The sequence below is a fragment of the Oryzias melastigma genome, linkage group LG4 (assembly GCF_002922805.2).
Source record: "Oryzias melastigma strain HK-1 linkage group LG4, ASM292280v2, whole genome shotgun sequence".
In the NCBI taxonomy this organism is placed as follows: Eukaryota; Metazoa; Chordata; class Actinopteri; order Beloniformes; family Adrianichthyidae; genus Oryzias; species Oryzias melastigma.
Window position 1 is genome coordinate 892,062 of NC_050515.1, and position 15,164 is coordinate 907,225.

Here is a 15,164-nt window from a genome sequence, read left to right on the forward strand (position 1 = left end):
GAACCGCATGGACGGGTTTAAATGAGTCATTGGGCCCAGAGTCTCTCCTGTGTTGTTGTTGTTTTCATGTGTGATTCTGCGTTTGTGTTCATTTCTGTCATTTGTGTCGTTTTATTTTTCTTACCTCCACCCAGCTCCAACCCACCCGCTCCTCCTCCCCCACCGAATGTTGCCGCCTCTCCCCCTGGAGCAGAAAGGTATCGGTCCCCCCCTCCCTCCCCGCCTCACCTGTCCTGTCTGCTCTCTGATCTGCATAACGAGGCCGTTTCAAATGCATGGCTCCGAGTTTCACCCCGCTGGGGGCGTGGGGACGCTGCAGGACGCCTCCTCCACGCCGCTAACGCCACGCCGCTGCAGACATGCGAGGAATGTTTGTGAGAAAGCCACGGGCTCAGCTACTGGGGAGGTTTCTCTAATGACAGGGTGGACTTCTGGAAGCTCACGCCTGCAACTACCCATGATGCCTCTGTGCTGCGGTCGGCCGGCTGCGCAGCTTCTTTTTCTGCAGACTAACATGTCATTCTTGGGAGCGGACAGGAACAAACATAACTCCTTCTTTCTGCTTTCCATTCTTCTTCTGGTCTCACTTTCAGCCCCCCCCCAGACACTCCTAAAACCTCTTCTCTGTTCTCCAAACAAATCAGCTTAAGTGCTCCCTCTTTGATTTTTTTTAACAAGTTGGGAGAAGTTTCCAAGGAAACAGGTTTCTTTTGTGGACGGGGTCTCATTGGTCTGCTGGGAACAGAGAGCACAAAGGCTGGAGGGCTACCTCTTCAGGGAGGGAGGGCGGGACAGGGCTCGGCGTGTTGTGGAGGGGGGGGCAGTTCATCTTAAGTATCACTTCCAGTTTACGTGCGGAAAGATGAGGTAAGATCTGAAGTTTTGCAGGAAGAAGATGCAGCTGTAGATGTGGTAGATGGGAGGTTTTGGGGTGGGGGGGCTGTGGAGGAATTCCTTCATGAAGACATTCCTGTGGAGTTGTCACTGCGTAGGGAATCATAGCTCAGAGAGGAGGCGGACTGGAGGTCCATCCCTACTGTTTTTTACCAAAACTGAATTATTATTATTATGGATAAAAGCTTCAAAGTTTCCGGCGGTTTGGATGTTGACGCCTTTTAAACTCATTTGTGTCTTTGTGTTCTTTTTTGCATGACTTGACCCTTTCAGAAGCATGCTTTTCACTTCATTCAATCGCCCTGACAGAAAACTCAGCGACTGCGAGGATTTGTGTTTTGCTTCTGTTTCTGAATCTGACTGCAGATTTAAAAAAAAGACTCTAATCTATCCATATATATTTAATCTGTTTCTTCTCAAACTTTGACAATCCCAGTATGATCCCTGACTTCACTCATTTCCTCTCTGAAGCTGAGTTTTTTTTTTTTTTGCTTTCCTTTCTCTGTTCACGTTCGCCTCACGTTAACCTCCTAACCATGCAAATATCCATCTGTTGCAGGCTGCACGCTCTGACCCCGACACTGACGGGGTGGCTCTAGGTCACCGGTCTAAGCTTCCCATCCCTAACACCCCCTCCACTCTGGACAAGCAGACTAACTGGTCTAGAGCTCTGCCGCTGCCCACCCCAGAGGAGAGAATGAAAAGCAGCTCCCAAGTCATCAGCTCATGCATCATCCCTATTAATGTGACCGGTAAATTTCATGCTTTCCCTCTCGGTCTCTTTGTTTTAGAGTCACGGTGTTTCAACTTCTTTTGGAGTGAAAGTTAGAACGACTCTGCAGAAACATTTACTGAATTATTCAAATTAAAAAAAAAAAATTTTGGATTTTTTTTTTACTAGCATAGTTTTCATGACAAATCTTTCCAACCTGCTGCAGCACACCAACAAATAAAAAGCCTTCGTTTTATTAATTTAATTTTTTGTGGTGTTGATTAAAATATGCGCAAATGTAATTAAATAAAATAGAATCTCTGAATATTTTTGTTCAAGAAGGCCAAAAAATTATGAAATGTTTCTGTAAGCGTTTAAGACTTTTAAGTGAGGTTTCAAATGTGATAAAAAAAATTATAATACTGTTTTTTACATTTTTTTAAACAAGCATCAGATTTGACTAAAAAATAATGTAGAATTTCTTTTTTAATCTTAAAAAACATTTAAAAGCCACTTTTCTTTACACCTGTCAAAGTTTGAGGTTCATTTGTTTTAAGGATAATTTAAAGAGGAAATTTTCAGCAAATATATTTTTAATTATTGCTTTTTTTATTTAAAAAGGTAAAATGGTTTTTGCTTATCGTAACAGACTCAACGGACAGACGGAAAACCAAGTTTGTCTTTGGGAATATTAAAAGTTTGTAGTTCTAAAGACCCACTCTGATAACAAAAAAGTGTTTTTTGCGTTTTTTACATTTTTCTGATGATGGAGGACATATTTTGAAGAAAATTTCCTTTCTACAAATTTATATATTCAAATTGTTGGAAAAAGAGCATATTTGTGACGTAGGAAATCCGGTGGGCGGGTCACAAGCTTTTCTGCTCAGGGTGGGGAAGAGGGGCGGAGTTGCTCTGCACCAATAAAACTCAGAGGTGAATTACTGCCACTCTGTAGAAACTATGTCCTAATACAACACAGGTTTTTTAATTTATTTTGGCTAATCGTAGTTAAAAGACCTCCAGGAATGCTTTCAAAATAGATGAAAAAATGATCGGAGTGGGACTTTAAAAAGTGAAGGTAGGAACATTTCTTGAATTTGAAACACCTTTCTGTAGACCTTTATTTTGAAAGTTTATTTCCAAAATCCTTGTCATGGAAAACTCAAAATTTGTGGTTAATTAGAAGCTTAAATTTGAGAAGTGATTGTAAAAAATGTTGATGAGTCCTGATGCTGCTTCAAAGTGCAGCCCGGTTAACTTTCCCCCCGCTCCCGTGGTTGTGAAGAATCCAGAGGACGCCACAGGAATACCAATCAGCCGCGCTCATGCCGCTGAATGGATCCGCTTGATGTTATTTACTGTTGATCTGGCTGACACAGCCGGAGCCAACTGAGGTTAAGAAATGCTCATTATAGGACGGGTCCCTCAAACGCTGGAAGTCCCAGCTTGCTGTCACATGACGGTCATGATGTGAGGAGCTAGACGGAGCAGAAACTTCACAGCAGGATTCATTTTTAAACCAGAAAAGTCAGTTTTCAGTTTCTCCTCATCCTAAATCTCGGCTTCGTCTTAGTGTCGCCTCGCCTTCAGAGCTCTGCTATTTTCAGAAAGACACTCCAGTCCAGCTTTGATGTTTTTACGTGACAGAGTTACAGAAGGAACCGCACAAAGATTCCTCACATGTCCGTCTCTGTGCAGGGGTCGGCTTTGACAGAGATGCTAGTGTGCGCTGCTCGCTGGTTCACTCGCAGTCCGTGCTACAGAGGAGACGGAAGCTGAGGAGACGCAGGACTGTGGCCGGCGTTCCCAGACAGGTGCACCCGGATCTAGGTACGCCGTTTCTGTGTGTCTGTCGCAAAGTCTGCATGTTTCATTCTGCTTTTTTACCCTTTAATGTGAAGCTCAAACACAAAATCTTTAACAAACTGTAACTGTTCAACAGTTAACACGATCAACGTTATTCCAGTAGATTTTGAAGGAGAAAAGCGGCTCGATAAGCCGCTTTTCTCCTTCAGAATCTACTGGAATAACATTGATCATGCTAACAATTCCAAAATTAAAGTAAATTAAAGAACATAAACACTGGAGCTCCAGTGTTAAAAGATTAATGACTGCTGTAATAGAAGTCATGCTGGGTGTTTTTAGGGATGTGTTACTTGCTATTTCAGAAATGATTATAATTCCTGAATACATTCATGTAAAATTAAATATATTTATGTAAAAAAATAAAAAGCATTTCTGAAAAGAAACCAGGGTACAGTTAAAAAAGTCAGAATTATGTAAAAAAAACAGAATTTTTCAAACAAACCAAAAGTTCTGAAAGGTTTTCAAAGCAAAACCAAAGTTCTGTCGACAAACTCCAAATTCTGAAACTAAAACCAGACTTGTGTAAACAAAATGATTTGTTTAACGGAACAAAATGTTCTTTAAATCAAACCAGAATCCTTTATTATTTTTCTGAATTCTTGTAGAATGTAAAGTCTTCAAAGAGCTGTCGAGTGTTCTCTCTGCTCTCTGTCTAAACTAGTGGCCCTAAAGTTAATATTTTGTGGCCCCCCGCCTTAGTATGAAAGTTTAATGTTTGTGCAGCTCGCAAGTTTTGTATGACGAGCACTTTTATAGTGCTGTGTGCAGACCTGACCAACCAACCAATCACGGTGGGGTATAAAGCTCTTGGGGGCGTGACGTTGACCAGTATAGGGCTGAGTTAATAAAACTGATGAATTGGTTTGAATTGATTTAAGCCTAATAGATCAATAATCAATTCATAAAAATATGAATCGATTTAGCACATAGTCTGCTAGCTTGATGCTAGTGTTTAAAGGAATTTCCCATAGGACGGCTAACGCTAACACTCGGTCGACCCAAACATACATTGCTGACTAAATTAACATCTTTATAAACTCACAGGTATGAAACTCTTTTATGGAAATATTTCTTAAAGTAAACATTTTTGGTCTAAAACAGTTTTTGGCAGATACTTTCTTCTTCTTCTGGAAAAAAAGTGTAATGCTATAGTGTGATCGCCACCTAGTGGCCAAACTGAAACGTCCTCCAGGAGAAGCGGAACAATTTTTGAAGCTTCTGTGTTTGAGAATCCATAAAACACTGTATGTTATTTAAAAATCTCAATATTAATTCACTAATATATTTTACAGCATGTGAACTGTATCAGATTAGTATAAATATATTCAAAACATTTTGTAGAACATTAATGTATTTCTAAACAAATGTGTATGACTGTGTAAACTAAAAATTGAATAGAAAAATTGAAAAAAGTCCGAATCGAATTGATTCAGGCTCTTGTAAATCAAATCGAATCGAAATGTTTATGGAAATTATAATTGATACCCAGCCCTATTAAGGAGTTCCTTACCTTTATTTTTTCTTTTTTTAGAAAATGGCTATTTGCACGCACTTTTATCAGTAACTTGCAGCCAGTAAGTATGGGATTCCATTTGTACCAAAAATATGTCTGTTTTTGCATCCACTATGTTGAGCATTTGTTCATGTCTATGTACTACAAAGCAATTCTGCATTCCCACACTACTTTGATAATAGCTTGTATTTGCTTTGTGATGTTTCAGCTTCATGCTTAAAACTTTGCATTTGCTTTTGTCATTGGGTCAGAAAAGTCCTTAGCAACAGTTGCTAGCATCATTAGCTCCTGTCGTTTCACAGGACGTGCAGAAGATATTGATCAGTAGTACATAGACATGAACAAATGTTCAATAAACTTGTTCAGTAGACAAACAATGGACCAAAGATATAGACAGTGGACGCAAAAACATATTTTTGGCACAAATGGAACCCCATACGCCCAGACTCAGCCTTCAGTGACCCTAAAGTAAATTGAGTTTGAGCCCCCCGGTCTAAACGGTCTTCTCTTCACAGATTCTGACGAGTCCCCTGGTTCCAGAGAGCGAACGGTGATCGTTCACGCAAGCCTCGACCTCACCCCCTCACGCGAAGAGATTAGCACCCATCTAACCACCAGAGACTCAGGCTGCCAGACAGAAGACTTCCTGATCTCAGGAGCGCCGTCTCGGAGGAAGATCAGGAGCCAGAGGGGTCAGGGAATCTCCCTCTTGCTCTCCCACTCCGCAGGAAACATCTCCTCCCTGGCGGACGGCGGTGACGGCATGTTCTCTGCGCCCGGAGCTCAGCTGCGTTCTCGGAGTCTGCCCAGAGACACCAGCCGGCTGATGGACGATGAGCAGAACAACAGCGACAATGAGGAGGAGCTTTCCCTGTTCAACACCGAGGACTTCATGGCGGGACACCGGGAGAGGATCCTGAAGGAGGAAGAGGAGAGCACGGACGACCAGGCTGGACCAGAGCACCGGAAGTACAAGCAGCTGTCGGACAGTCCAGAGCGCTGCTGGATGGAGCGAAGCCGAGGCCAACTGCCCCGCAGCAGCTGTGAGATCTCCTCCAGCTCGGACACCTTCAGCAGCCCGGTGCACTCCGTCTCCGCTGCGGGGGGCCTGGGGGGGCAGATGGACCATAAGGAGGACCACCAGTCCTCCAGTGGGAACTGGAGCGGGAGCAGCTCCACCTGCCCCTCCCAGACATCCGAAACTATCCCCCCTGCAGCCTCCCCGCCCCTGACCAGCTCCTCCCACTGTGACTCAGAGCTGTCGCTGAACGCCGCCTCTCACGCCGCCGAAGACGCCACCGGCTTCATGCTGGACCACTACCAGGGCCTCAGGACCCAGCGGGTGGGTTCCTTCTCCTCCACCGCCATGGATATCCTAGAGGAAGTGGGAGCTGGCACGCCCATCGAAGGGGAGTGGGGTTACCCCCACGCCGACCCGCCCCACTCGCAGGGCTTCAGCCCCGAGCCGAGCAGGGAGGCGGAGAGCAGCCTGGGCTGCCCCAGCTTCACCAGCATGGCCACCTGTGAGAGCAGCTTCTCCGACAAACCCCCCTCGGAGAAAGCCGACACCGTCTCCCATTACTCCGTGGACACGGAGGGCTACTACACCTCCATGCACTTTGACTGCGGCCTGAAGGGCAGCAGGAGCTTCACCTACAGCTATGCACCCTCAGACTGCGGCCTGTCTGACTCCAGCCCCCACCTGACCCTCGGGAGGCGCTGCCTGTCCTTACGGAAACCAAAGGTGAAGCCGTCTCCGCCAAAGAGGAGCTCCTCCTTAAGGAAAATATGCAGTGAGGGAAGCATCCCCGACACGTCAGAACCAAAGATCTTTCAGAGACTTCCTTTGACCTCGAAGGAGAGGAAGCTGCAGCTCCTGCTGTCTGGCTCCTACGAAAACTCCTCACAGATCAAAGAGCCGTTGGTGGCCTGGGGGGTCGAGGGCTCAACTCTGCCCGGTTGTGGCCTCTATGGCTCCTCTGACGCCCGTTTATTCAGAGATTGTGGCATAGCTCAGTCAGATGAGGTGGATCTGTGGCTCCTGAACGATTATAAATCCAGCGATCCGTACCGATCCCTGTCCAACTCCAGCACGGCCACCGGCACCACCGTCATCGAGTGCATGAAGTCTCAGGAGGGCTCAGAGTCCCAAGCGTCCCAGTCCGGCTCCAGGTCCACCACCCCCTCGCTTCCATCGGTGGAGGGGGAGTTCAAGCTGACGTCTCCGGAAAAATTAGCTGGCCTGGCCAGCCCATCGAGCGGCTACTCCAGCCAGTCCGAAACCCCCACCTCCTCCTTTCCTAACACCTTCTTTCCCGGGCCGCTGTCACCCGCAGGAACGAAGAGGAAACCCAAAGTCCCAGAGAGGAAGTCTTCCCTGTCGTCTCTGTCTCTTCAGACCCAGTCCGGCAGGGACGGAGTCACTTCGAAGAGGGATCTGGAGCTGCCAGTGACTCCCCCCTCCCACCTCGACTTAAGTGCCCTTCACAGTGGGAACAGCAAGGCCTCAGCCTGCAGGAGTGTGGAGCAAAACCTTCACGAGAACAAACAAAACGCTTCCATTTCAGCAAAACCTCCAAACTCAGAACAGATTAATGCCCACCCCCTGCTCATCACCCCCTCCGTACTGAACTCCGTGCAGCTCCGAACCGTCAGCAAGGAGAACGAGGAGGGAGCGGTCAGGATCTCCTCCAGTAAACTCTCCAGCAGTAGATCTTTTGAGCTCAAAAGTCCTTCACTAAACCACCAAATTCATCCTTATTTACCCACAAAGAAGTCAACATTTACCTCAAGTGAGGAGCTGAGGAGCGAGACTCTCAACCAGCGGGACAAAGAGGAGAGCAACACTACAGTCGGGCTGCGGCCAGAACCGAGCTCGGACCTGAAAGACGCAGAAATCCTCGAGAGATCCTGGAGTGATGAAGGAGAGATGTGCGCAGAGTCTGCAGACACTTCCATCAGCTCCGCAGACTCAGAGGCTCCACAGGAGCTCGCCGAGCCTCCCGCAGGAGACCCGTGTCCGTCTCCTCCCGTCCTGCACAGCTCCCCCAAGAGATGCAGCAGTCTGGACAAAGTGCCTGCTGCAGACGGACAGCTGGAGGCTTCACGGGACAGCGAGGCAGAAAACAGTTCATCAGGGGTTTCAGCTGAAAGTGCCTCACAGGACGGAGGAGAGGAGTCCACAGCTGAGAGGGAGGACTCCTTCAGTAAAGGTAACGTCCCACACTTCTCTGTTTCTATATCACTAAACATCAGAGTCAACATTTCACTGAGATTAAAACTAAACCAACAAAAACTACAGACACTGAAAACCAGAACTCATCAAAGTTTACAGTCGTCCCTCGTTCAGCAAAGGAGCATTTTTCACACTCCTTACAGAAGTTTAATGCCTTAAAACTACACACGACACGCTGCATACACTTTACTCAGACACTTATGAACATATCCACACTTTTCTCTTCTCTTTAAACTCTCAAAGTTTGAACCTGAGTCCTATTTATATAAAATAAAAACAAAGATCCTCTTAGCAAACTCAGTGCATTCTGTACTGGGACTACGGTGGCCCTAAAGTAAAAACATATTAAAGATCATAATGGCAATTAATAAAGGAAAAAAAATAAATAAATAAACTTTACATTTCAAAATTACATTACATTTCATTACAATTCCAAAAATGGAACAAAAGAAAAATAAAACATTTTGGTAAACAGAAAAGTAATTTTCAGAAATAAAAAAAATAAAAAAATAAAATGGAACAAGAGAGGAAACTGGAAAAGGTAGGTACTATGGGACATTCCTGATGATGACATTGAAGTTTTGACGTTTTTTTAACCCTTTAACACCTAAGACGTCGCAGATGATTGTTAAAAGACAAAATCTTTAACACACTGTAACTTTTCAATTGTTAACATGATCGACGTAATTCCAGTATATTTTAAAGGAGAAAAGCGTCTTGAAATATTGAGCAAAATGAATGAATGAGAAATTGCTCAAATCCTTCAAAAACATTGTGCACTTTGAAACTTGTGAACTTCCGCACACTTTCAGCCAGAGACACCATTCAAACTTTAACATTTTCAGCAACTACTGGGTTTTTATGGTAATTTGGAATTTACATTTTATCTTAGCAACATGCTAACTGTTTTTGTTAGGCATTTTTCCAGTTTTTTAAGCGAATTTGGAGTTTAGCTAATATTTTAGCATTATGCTAGCTGTTTTTGTTTGACATTTTTCCAGTTTTTTTTTGTTTGTTTTTGCTACTTTGGAGTTCAGCTAACATTTTAGCATTATACTAGCTGTTTTGGCAACATTGGACATATTTTAGCAAGCTTTCGGCTTTAGCATTTTTAGCTATCAGGTCTAGAATCTTCAGCAGCCACATTCACGGCCTTCACACTGGAATTATCACAGGGAATGCCATATATCTAGTTTATTTTTGATGTTTCCTCAAGGTTTTTTTTTATAAAAAAGTGTTTATTTTTTCTGAAAGTATGTTGTTCCTGTCTGCAGAGTCCTCCCTCAGCGACAGCTCCGTGTCTCCACTGCATGACGAGTCTAGACCTGAGGAGGACAGCGTGTTTGTGTCGCCCACCAAGTCCCGCACCACGGAGGATCTGTTTGCCATGATTCACAGGTGAGTTTAAGGACAGTCATCTGTGTGTGCCGGCATCTGCAGGGGTCCTCACCTGAGCTTCATCCTCCCCAGGTCTAAGAGGAAGGTGTTGGGGAGGAAGGACTCCACCGAGCTGGGCGGAAGGAGCCGCCTCGGTGCCGCCTCGGGAAACACGCCACCTGGCAGCACCGGCGGCTCACCACCCCCTCTGCCATCGCCCCCTTCTGCTGCGACCCCACCCAGTCTCCATAAAGTGTCTAGTCCCATCTACAGGAGCGTCAAGAAGTCCAGCACCTCCAACGAGGAGTTCAAGCTGCTCCTGCTGAGGAAGGGAAGCCGCTCCGATTCCAGCTACCGCATGTCGGCTGCCGAGATCCTCAAGAGCCCCGTGACTCCTAAACCTCCTGCAGATTTCCTGACAGAGTCCCCCAGGCAGGCGATGGAGCCCGCCTCCCCGCTGCTGCCGCCCGCTCTGGACCAGCTCTCCAGCCCCTACCCCAAAGCCAACGCTGACAGCTTCTCCCCGAAATCCTTCTTCACAGCTGCCGCCTCCCGGCAGAGCCGCTCCAGGATCCCCCCGCCTGCCAGCAGCAGCCGCTACAGCGTGCGCAGCAGGATGTACTCCACCCCCATGCAGGCCATCTCCGAGGGCGAGGCGGAGAACTCTGACGGGAGCCCCCACGACGACCGCTCGTCCCAGGGGTCCACGTAGGAGAGGGACGGGGGACGAAACCACACAAACAGACCTGAGTGGAATATGAAATATTTCTACAGAAACGCCAGGAGGTTTTGGACTGGGTACTCTTTTGTTTGGGAAGACTTTTCTACAAAATAGGAGAGTTGTCAACAGAAACAGAAGCATCCTGTTGAAAACAAGATTATTTAAAATGAACAAAGGAATATTTTTGTTTTTTAAAGACACTTTTGTTTTTTCCTGGTTGCCTTCCTTTAACAGCACACTCACCTTTTTCTGTAGATTCTTCCCAAAACGGGAAACTTTTCCTTCTGGACCTTCTTTTTAGTTTTTTTATCAAATATATGTATTCTGTGAATACCTATGCAATGACACACTTGTAGAGTCATACCAAATCTGTGAGCCCTTCCCTCCTGAACGCCACGACAGACTCTGAGCTGTAAACCTTTGGTGTTTATGTTCATGTTTTTGGAAAACTGCATTTCCAGCAACGTGTTTTAGCGTCCCCCCTTGAAAAAAATAATAATAATCACCAAAAATTCTCCAAAAACGTGAAAATGATCATTCAGTACACTAACACAACAACCTGTGGAGACAGGAAGGGGGCAGGTGTGAACATGGGGGCGTGAGCAGGTGATCAAAGCTGACAAAAGGGACTCAGAAGGTCAGGTGTTTGAGGAACTTACCGGTTTGCTGATTTGGTGTGTTTGTGAATTGTTGACAGAGGCGAGTGGAAAGTGCTCAGGAGGAGGCCTTACTTTACCAGCAGGAGACAAAAGTGACGGTCAGGTTGTAAAAACGGAGCCAGGTCATCATATCTGATGACAGTTTGGGCATTTTAGCAGCTTTCAGTGCCAAACGCTCCTCAATGCTTTCCCCATCAAACCTTTTCAAAGTTTTGTATTTATTTTTTTATAACAAGCACAAACAAAACCTTATGCAATGAATCACAGGTATTTTTGATGAAATATTTTATCCAGATAATCCCACTGCAGCAACTCTTAATCTGTATGAGTATATTTGTCGAATTTCCAATCAGATTATATATATTCAATATAATACAACAGGAAAAGGTTCACTAAGACAGAATGAATTATTTAATTTTAAAGTTTTTCATTTGTTTAATTGTCAGATTCATTTAGTCAATAACAAATAAAACTGTACTATATCCCTGGAAAACCCACTGGGTCAAATATGGTCAAATTTGTTTTCTATTATTGTTAATCTTAATATTTTTATTTAATATTTTTTAGCCACTGTTAACCAAATATTGAACAAACAAAAATAAACTGTCAAATTAACTTTCGAATCCCAGAAGAACATTCTTGAGTCTTCCAGGGATATTTGAGGTTATTTTTGAGGAATGGGAGGTCAAATCAAGCTTAACGGGTCATTTAAATAAGAGTTTTGGAAAAAAAAGTTTTGATCTTATCTTTGATACAAAAGTAAAGAAGAGATGTCATGAATTGTGAACAGCCATAAGCTACTTGAGGTGATAGTGATCACGCTGATGTGTGTTCTTTTTTTCCAATCGTTTTACAAATCTCTTTGATTACAGTGTTCTCACCATGTCGCCCAGCAGGACGAAAGAAACACTGAAAAAAATAATTTTGTCCTAAACGACTCTCCATAGAAACAGGTAACAGGGCTTCATTCCAAGGTCAAATTTTTGAACTTGTAGGTGGAAGTAGAGGCTGTCCTAACTCAGAGTTTGACTTAAAATCTCATCAGTTAAACATTTAAATTTAAATTCTGTTTTCAATAATTAGAAGCAAGCAAAATATAAGACAGTCAAAAAAAATTCAGTCAGAAAAGTTTGGATCTGCATTTGTGAAAAAAAATGCGACACGAAAAACGTGTTAGCTTTTATCCATACACTCCAGGTTAAGGACCGTACACATATTTCAGCTCTTTTTATAGCTCAAAGTGTATTCTGCAATTTATATTTAAGTTGAAATGTCCTTTATTGATAAAAACATATCATAGATATGGACAACAAGTTCCTCAAATTTGTTTGTTTTCCAGCTCTTCTTAATGAGTTTAAGCTAGCTTCTATCCAGCTATAGCACACGAGTCTGAGAAGCTAACAAAGCTAAAATGATTTTGGTTTTTAACATGTTCCTCTGTTTCAGCTCAAGCATCCATCAATCTCCAGTGAGAATGATTCCAAACTGTTTGCTGGGGGGTTTGTACACTGTACTGTCAGCTATCATTTGTCCTTTTTTATGTACAAACTTGTAAATACACAAGCTTCTCTGGAAATGCTGCAGAGGTTGTTGAATTGTTTTTAATGTAAAAAGAAAATACTTCTTTTTTTTTCAAAGTTTACATTGATTTCACACCTTTGTACATTTCTGAGTTGTGGAACACATTGTCTTGTATTTATTTTTCAGTAAACCTTGTGGAAATCCCATAATAAATCAAGTGTATGAACAGGTGAATAAATGTGACTGCTTCAAACACAGCTGGTTCTGTCTGTGCTGATACTTCCTCTCCTCTAGGTTCCTTCAATTACTCTAATAATAATTACAATTTGTTGGACATAGATTCATAGAAAGGAAAAGAAAAACATAACCGTCCACAAATGGATGCATCAGAGTGAAGACACCCAGTGTCACAAAAAAGTTATTTTTCAAACAGTCTTTTTTTTCATTTACTCTTGTTCACAACAATTTCAATTAAAAAAATGCTCAGAAATGCAAATTTAAGTTCAAGTTTCTTTATATATGTCCTTCATCATGAGAAAAAGGCCACACAAACACATTAAAAACACATTTTTTATTGGATGTTGACAGGAATGGCCTTATGTGTTGTGGACGCTGCCACCCTCAGTCCAAATGAGGCACTACAAGCTAAGCAGCTCATTTTGTAAAGCAGCTCTAGAAAAAAGAATGTTCAAGTATTGCTTTTGGCATAGTTATAACTCCATAGAAAAACTGAAGCATATTTATCATAAAAGCAACTGCAAAAAATCAAAAAACAAATATTCTATGCATCAATGCAGAAATGCATGTTTGGAAACTTCTTACTTTTAAATGTTACATGTAAAGTATTGTATATAACAGAGACAAACATAACCATGTATTCTGACAAATAGATAAATTAACGTGCAAATGAAAAAAAGATGTTCAAGCAATAACTCTACAGTTTAAACTTTTTTTGGGCCTGAAAATTATCTTTTAAATCTGTGTCGTTATTTACTGCCTTTTTGAGGTTGTATTACACTCACATCCAGTGAATTACATTTCAGCTTTTTTTTCCCCACACTACACCATATGGTCAGAAAAGGAAAATTATTTGAAAAAGAAGAAGTAAACAAACTTGTTATGTTATTTTAGATTACTTTCCAGCATGTCCAGAATGACTTAAAGTCTACCAATCAAATCCTGGACTCATTTTCTCATCTGCAGTCAAAGAAAATTTGAAGCAAAATGCCAGATGCTTTTTTTATTTAACACATTTGATTTATTTTTTGTTTCTTAGTTTTTTTGTTTTTGTTTTGTTTTGTTTTTTAAGTTGAGAAAACTCAGACTTTAATTTTAGATTCAAAGCCTTTTTCTACCCTCTGAAGGGTTTAATGTGATTTAACACACACAGTCAAACACACATATAGACACTGACATTGACATTTGCAAATAAAAAGGTCTCTAAAGGGGGTTTGGTCTATGATTAGTGAAACGCTGAAGAGAACCTCCTCTGAGCACCAGAGGGAGCTGATATCTTTGGATTCCACTGAGAGGAAAAGCAGTGAGGTGGTGTAGTGGTTAGCACTCTCTACTCATAGCAAAAAGGCCTTGGTTCAAAACCCATAGGACCCCACTGTGCTGAGCCTGCACAAACATGGGACATGAAAGCCTTCTCTACAAACTCCAGCTTCCCACAGTTGAAAAGCATGCTTCTGAACTGAAGACCTTAAGTTGCCCCTCATTGTTTTCCTCTCAACAAACTGGAATCCTACACAGTGTGTACCTAAACACCACCCTCACCAGGAACCGCCTTTTGACCCCATCTTTTCAGGTGTTTTTATTTGGACTGAGCTCCGCTTTGCTTTGAGTTTCCTCAGTCTGAATAGACTCCATGCTCGGAGCGGAACAACTGGACCAAAACGGCCACCGTAGCCGAGCATTATGGGATGTAAACACAGTAGCTGAGCAACGATGAGACACAGCAACTCATTGAAATGTGGTCGGATGAATGTAGACTCATTCATTTTTCTCACTCTGTTTTCTCCACAATCTATATGTCATAAACTCTTATCAGCGCACCGCCTTAGCTGTCGTCTCCTCAATAGCCGTCTTGCAGCATCCCTCTACTGTACCAAAGTAGCAGTAAAAAGTGTTGAACCTGACCTTGATAAACACATTCAAAATTAGTCAGTGACATATAACATTTGAATAAGTGAACTATATCATGACAAAGCACAAGCGTAGGACTTCTGTTATTCTTTCTCTCGTTGCTTTGCCCAGTCCTCATTATTCCTGGCCAATGACTAAAGAGATCTTTAATCACGTGGTTTTAATCTCAAGCTTTGGTTAAGAACAGAAATGTTTGAATACAGACCAAACGCAAGTTCCAGAACTTGATCTGGACGTTTCCAGTCTGAATACATCCTCAATTTCTCTGTTACTTGGTTGATGTTGCCCTCCATGTGTGCACAGGTAACTGTTTAGTGAAATATTTATTTGCTCTTTGTCACAAATCTTTTTATGGTTAGACTCACAGAAATGTGTGAGCTTTAGGGATTGAAGCCAGAACAAACAGTAAAGAAGGAAGTTTGCTGCTGATGAACCCAGAACTTGATTTATCTTGGAGACAGAAAGTTTTGGCCTTAGGGCGGATGAATCCAGTGTTGTTGCTCTCAAACGGGTGGCTG

At 43.0% G+C, this 15,164-nt stretch overlaps 1 protein-coding gene across 2 annotated transcripts in view; it reads left to right on the top strand.

The window, feature by feature from the left end:
• nhsa (Nance-Horan syndrome a (congenital cataracts and dental anomalies)) overlaps positions 1–12,749 on the top strand; it is a 63,106-nt gene extending 50,357 nt beyond the window's left edge. Inside the window, exons 4-9 of one of the 2 annotated variants that reach the window (XM_024279070.2) lie at positions 135–197; positions 1,454–1,646; positions 3,305–3,436; positions 5,501–8,197; positions 9,495–9,618; positions 9,691–12,749. In XM_024279070.2, the coding sequence (XP_024134838.1) occupies positions 135–197; positions 1,454–1,646; positions 3,305–3,436; positions 5,501–8,197; positions 9,495–9,618; positions 9,691–10,309 (3,828 nt within the window). In that variant the 3' untranslated portion in view covers positions 10,310–12,749. The remainder of the gene's footprint in view (positions 1–134; positions 198–1,453; positions 1,647–3,304; positions 3,437–5,500; positions 8,198–9,494; positions 9,619–9,690) is intronic. The other variant, XM_024279071.2, reaches the window with a different exon arrangement.
• The last annotated feature ends 2,415 nt before the right edge of the window (positions 12,750–15,164 follow it).